The 5,302-nt window shown below is 54.3% G+C and overlaps 1 protein-coding gene across 1 annotated transcript; it reads left to right on the top strand.

Moving 5' to 3' along the window:
• The first annotated feature begins 1,143 nt into the window (after positions 1-1,143).
• LOC124272260 (protein argonaute-2-like) lies at positions 1,144-4,665 on the top strand. Its single transcript, XM_046707423.1, has 3 exons — positions 1,144-1,457; positions 3,805-4,167; positions 4,617-4,665. The coding sequence occupies exons 1-3, from the start codon at positions 1,144-1,146 to the stop codon at positions 4,663-4,665; spliced, it is 726 nt and encodes a 241-aa protein (XP_046563379.1).
• The last annotated feature ends 637 nt before the right edge of the window (positions 4,666-5,302 follow it).

The following is a 5,302-nucleotide window of genomic DNA, read 5'->3' as shown; positions in this document are numbered from 1 at the left end:
GGGGAGGATGGAGGGATGGAGGGAAGAGAAGGATGGAGGAGGATGGAAGGAGGGAGGAGAAGGAGGGATGGAGGAGGGAGGGAGGAAGGAGGAAGGAGGAGGGATGGAGGGAGGGAAGGAGGGAGGAAGGAGGAGGAGGAGGAGGGATGATGGAATGGATGGAAGGAGGAAGGATGATGGAAGGAGGGATGGAAGGAAGAGGATGGAGGATGGAGGGAAGGATGGAGGGAGGAGGGAAGAGGAAGGAGGAAGAAGGATGGAGGAAGGAAGGAGGAGGGAAGGAGGAAGGAAGGAAGGATGGATGGAGGAGGAGGAGGAAGGAGGAGGAAGAGGAAGGAGGAAGGAAGGAAGGAGGAGGAGGAAGGAGGAAGGATGGAGGAAGGAAGGAAGGAAGGATGGAGGAGGGAGGGGGATAGGAGAGGAATGGATGGAGGATGGAGGGATGGAGGAGGAAGGGGAGGAGGGAGGAGGGAGGGAGGAGGAGGGATGGAGGGATGGAGGGAGGAGAGGAGGAGGAGGAAAGGAGGAAGGAGGAGGAATGGATGGAGGGATGGAGGAGGAGGAAGGAGGAAGGAGGGAGGAGGAGGATGGAGGGAAGGAAGGAAGGAAGGGAGGTGGAAGGAGGAAGGAAGGAAGAGGGAGGAGGAGGGAGGAAGGAGGGAATGGAGGAAGGATGGAGGAAGGAGGGAGGAGGATGGAGGAGGAGGAGGAGGAGGGAAGGGAAGAAGGGAAGGAAAGGAGGAAGGAGGATGGAAGGAGGAAGGATGGAGGAGGAGGAGAAGGAGGAGGAGGAGGATGGAGGGAGGGAGGATGGAGGAGGGATGGAGAGGAGGAAGGAAGGAAGAAGGATGGAGGGAAGGAAGGAGGAGGAGGGAGGAAGGAGGGAGGATGGAGGAGAGGGAGGAGGAGGGAGGGGAGGAAGGAAGGATGAGGAGAGGGGAAGGAGGGAAGGAGGGATGGAGGGGGAGGGAAGGAAGGAGGAAGGAAGGAAGGAGGGAGGGAAGGACAGGGAAGGAATGGAGGATGGAAGGAAAGGAGGAGGAAGGAGGGAGGGAGAGGAAGGAAGGAGGAAGGAAGGAGGAAGGAGGGAGGGAGGGAGGAAGGAGGAGGAAGGAGGGAAGGAGGGAGGAAGGAGGGAGGAGGATGGAGGATGGAGTGGATGGAAGGAGGATGAGAGGAGGAGGAGGAGGAGGAGGAAGGAGGAGGGAAACAGGAAGGAGGGAGGATGGAGGGATGGAAGGGAGGAGGGAGGAAGGAGAGGGAAGGATGGAGGGAGGGATGGAGGATGAGGAAGGAGGATGGAGGAGGAAGGATGGAGGAGGAGGAAGGATGGAAGGAAGGAACGAGGAACAGGAGGGAGGAAGGAGGATGGAGAGGAGGACAGGAATGGAGGAGGAAGGACGGACAGTGGAGGGAACAGAGGGAGGAGGAAGGAGGAACACACAAGGAGGACAGGAGTGGACGGAGGGAGGACGGAAGGAGGAAGGAGGAGGAAGAGGGAATGAAGGAGGACGGAGGAAGGATGAGGAGGAAAAGGAAGATGGAGGAAGGAGGAAGGAAGGACAGGAGGGACAGGAGGATGGAGGAGGAGGAGGAGGATGGAGGAAGGAAGGAGGACAGAGGAAGAATGGAGGAAGGATGGAGGAGGAAGAGAAGGAGGAGGATGGAGGACAAGGAAGGAGGAGGAGGAACGGAAGGACAGGAGGGAGGAAGGAAGGAGGAGGACGAGGAGGAAGGAAGGAAAAGGAATGGAGGGAAGGAAGGATGGATGGAGGAACAGGAAGGAGGGATGGAGGAAGGAGGGAGGAGAATGGAGGAGGAAGGAGGGAGGAAGGAGGAGGAGGATGGAGGGAGGAGGAGGAGGAGGATGAGGATGGAGGGAGTGGAGGACGAGGAGGATGGAGGATGGAGGAGAATGGAGGAAGGAAGGAGGGAGGAGGAGGAAGGAGGAGGAGGGATGGAGGAGGAAGGAGGAGGAGGAAGGAGGGAGGAGGAAAGGAAGGAGGAGGAGGAGGAAGGAGGAAGGAGGAAGGAGGGAGGAAGGAGGATGGAGGAGGAAGAGGATGGAGGAGGAGGAAGGAGGAAGGAGGAGGAAGGAGGAAGGAAGGAGGAGGAAGGAGGAGGGAGGGAGGAGGAGGAAGGAGGGAGGGAGGAGGAAAGGAGGGATGGAGGAAGGGAAGGAAGGAGGATGGAGGAGGAAGGAAAGAAGGAGGAGAAGGAGGAAGGAAGGAGGAGGAGGAAGGAGAGGAAGGAGGAAGGAAGGAAAGGAGGAGGAAGGAGGAAGGAGGAGGAAGGAGGAGGAGGAGGGAGGAGGATGGAAGAGAGGAGAGGAGGGAGAAGGATGGAGGAAGAGGGAGGAGGGAGGAAGGAGGAATGGAAAGGAAGGAGGAAGGAAAGGAGGAAGGAAGGAGGAAGGAGGAGGAAGGATGGAGGAGGAGGAAGGAGGAGGAGAGGAGGAGGAGGAAGGAAGGAGGAGGGAGGGAAGGAGGAGGAAGGATGGAGGGAGGAGGAAGGAAGGAGAGGAGGAAGGGAGGATGGAGAAAGAAGGATGGAGGAAGGAATGGAGGATGGAGGAAGGATGGAGGATGGAGGATGGAGGGATGGAGGAAGGAGGATGGAAGGGAGGGAGGAGAGGAGGGAGGAAGGAGGATGGAGGATGGAGGATGGAGGAAGGAGGAAATGGAAGGGAGGATGGATGGAGGAAGGATGGAGGAAGGAGAGGAAGGATGGAGGGATGACAAGGAAATGAAGGAAAGGAGGAGGATGGAAGGATGGAGGAAGGAGGAAGAAGGAATGGAGGAGGATGGAGGATGGAGGAGGAGGAGGAAGGAGGAAGAGGATGAGGAAGGAGGAGAGGAGGAGGAGGAGGATGGAAGGAGGAAGGAGGAGGAGAGGAGGGATGGAGGATGGGAAGGAAGGAGGAGGAAGGAAGAAGGAGGAAGGAAGGAGGAAGGAAGGAGGAAGGAGGAGGAAGGGAGAAGGAGGAAGGAGGAGGAAGGAGGAAGGATGGAAGGAGGGAGGAGGATGGAGGAAGGAAGGAGGAGGAAAGACAAGGAGGAAGGAAGGAGGAGGAGGAGGGAGAGGAAGGAGGGGAGGAAGGAAGGAATGGAAGGAGGAAAGGAGGAGGAGGAGGGAGGATGGAGGGAAGGAAGGAAGGGAGGAAGAGAGAGGAAGGAAGGAGGAGGGAGGAGGGAGATGGAGGGAGGGAGGATGGAGGATGGAGGGAGGAAGGAATGGAAGGAGGAAGGATGGAGGAGGAAAGGGAGGAAGGAGGGAAGGAGGAGGAATGGAGGAAGGAGGGAAGGAAGGAGGAAGGAAGGATGGAATGGAAGGAAGGATGGAAGGAGGGAGGAGGAGGAGGGAGGAAGGAGGGAATGGAAGGGATGGAGGAAGGAGAAGGAAGAGGAAGGGAGGGAAGGAGGAGGAAGGAGGGATGGAGGATGGAGGGAGGGAGGATGGATGGAGAAGGAGGAAGGAAGGAGATGGAGGAAGGAGGGAGGAGATGGAGGGAGGAGGAGGGAGGAGGATGGAGGAAGGAGGAAGGAGGGAGGAGGGAGGATGGAGGGAAGGAGGAGATGGAGTGGAGGAGGAAGGAGGAGGATGGAGGGAGGAGGGAGGAATGGAGGATGGAGGATGGAGAGGAAGGAGGGAAGGAGGAAATGGAGAGGAAGGAGGAGGAGGGTGGAGGAGGAGGGAGGGAGGGAGGAAGGAGGAGGAAGGAAGGAAGGAAGGAGGAGAGGAGAGGAGGGAGGAAGGAAGGAGGAAGGAGGGAGATGGAGGATGGAATGGAGTGGATGGAGGGAGGAAGGAAGGAGGAAGGAGGAGGAGGAGGATGGAAAAGAGGGATGGAAGGAGGGAGGATGGAGGGAAGGAAGATGAGGAAAGAGGGAGAGGAAGAAGGACAGGAAGGAGGAGGGAAGGAGGAGAGGAGGAGGAATGGAGGATGGAATGGAGGAGGGAGGTGGGTGGAGGGAGGGAGAAGGATGGATGGAGGATGGAGGACAGAGGGGAAGTAAGGGAGATGAAGGGGGAAGTAAGGAGGATGGAGGGGAGAATGGAGGATGGAGGAGAGATTTCCTTTCATATCTGTCAAATTACAACTCTGGCAAAAGAACAAGATCAGAAATCTTTCTTTGACACTGCCACAAGCACATCTTTGCCAGGCAGGTCAGTGTGTTGGTAAAACGTCAATGGAATGATACAATGCATGCTGTATCAAGGTGTTTGATCAGTACTATCACAGACACCAACCTTATGTATCAACATGAGACAATTCTACCACTCACCCATGTTTATCTCAAGAACATGTTGGTAACAATTGCTCAAGAGAATGAAGACTACTTTATGTAGCACCTCTGTGAATTGTGTCTCATCTATCTGTATTTAATTCTTTGGCTCGCAAGAATATAAGGAATGTATCATCATGCTATTTAAAAGCATGTGTGATCAGTGTTCTTCTAATTGACCCACCTCATCTTCAGTTCACCATCCATGTTTGTTAGAAGAATGTGTTGATGGTTATGGTTGCCGAGCAGAAATATAGCTTTACGGGGACCAGCTTTGATACGTAATTTAATGTGCTTTCACATTATCACTGACCCACCTTTTGTGTCCAGATCAGAAAATGTTGACCAATCACCAGCTCTTGCCTTAAGAATGCATTAGTCACTTAATCTGTTGTGTGTGATGATGGTTTATCTGGTCTTGGTTTGATCCTCGGCTGAGGTCATACCAAAACACGTTAAAATATGGTACTTGAGCCTGAGGCTCTGTATTAATGGGTAAAACAAGGCCTGGTCGGCTCGGAGTCAGTATAATGTGTCCGAGTGGGGTATTCATGCTTAGCTGTGGCATGGTATCTCATTGAGCTAGCACTATAAAACAGCTTAAGCCTGGGCTAGTACAAGCAGCCACACATACACACACATGCACGTCATCATAAGAGCGAAATATTCTTAAGTACATGTTCAATGTTAAACCATTTCACCTTGTCTGGTCTAGGTGTGATCACTTAATATGCCACAATGCTGAAAAACGTCTGTCACCTTAATCACTCACCCATTGGTTCAAAACCAAAATATGTTCAATGTTTGTGTTGCTACAAGGTAACAGAGAACACCCATGGCTACACAGGCACTCTTAGGTTATACATGCCTCTTGGGATACAGGTACTCTCACAACTTACCAAATATGTTACATGTCTATGATGCTAAATACCTGAGGCTTTACACTGACTGAGTTTGGTTTTACGCCGCTTTTAGAAATATTCCAGCAACATCACGGCGGGGACACCAGAAATGGG

Source organism: Haliotis rubra, unplaced genomic scaffold, assembly GCF_003918875.1.
Source record: "Haliotis rubra isolate DU_JTF1 unplaced genomic scaffold, ASM391887v1 Scf168, whole genome shotgun sequence".
Classification (NCBI taxonomy): domain Eukaryota; kingdom Metazoa; phylum Mollusca; class Gastropoda; order Lepetellida; family Haliotidae; genus Haliotis; species Haliotis rubra.
This window is presented reverse-complemented; position numbering and strand designations above follow the sequence as displayed.

What these genes read in the sequence shown, in the direction of transcription:
- LOC124272260 (XM_046707423.1), top strand. Translation starts at nt 1,144, where the DNA reads ATGGAGGATGGAGTGGATGGAAGGAGGATGAGAGGAGGAGGAGGAGGA. An exon ending in AACACACAAGGAGGACAGGA is followed by an intron (nt 1,458 to 3,804) that starts GTGGACGGAGGG and finishes GGATGGAGGGAG; the next exon opens with GAAGGAAGGAGGAAGGAGGA. An exon ending in AGCACATCTTTGCCAGGCAG is followed by an intron (nt 4,168 to 4,616) that starts GTCAGTGTGTTG and finishes TTTTGTGTCCAG; the next exon opens with ATCAGAAAATGTTGACCAAT.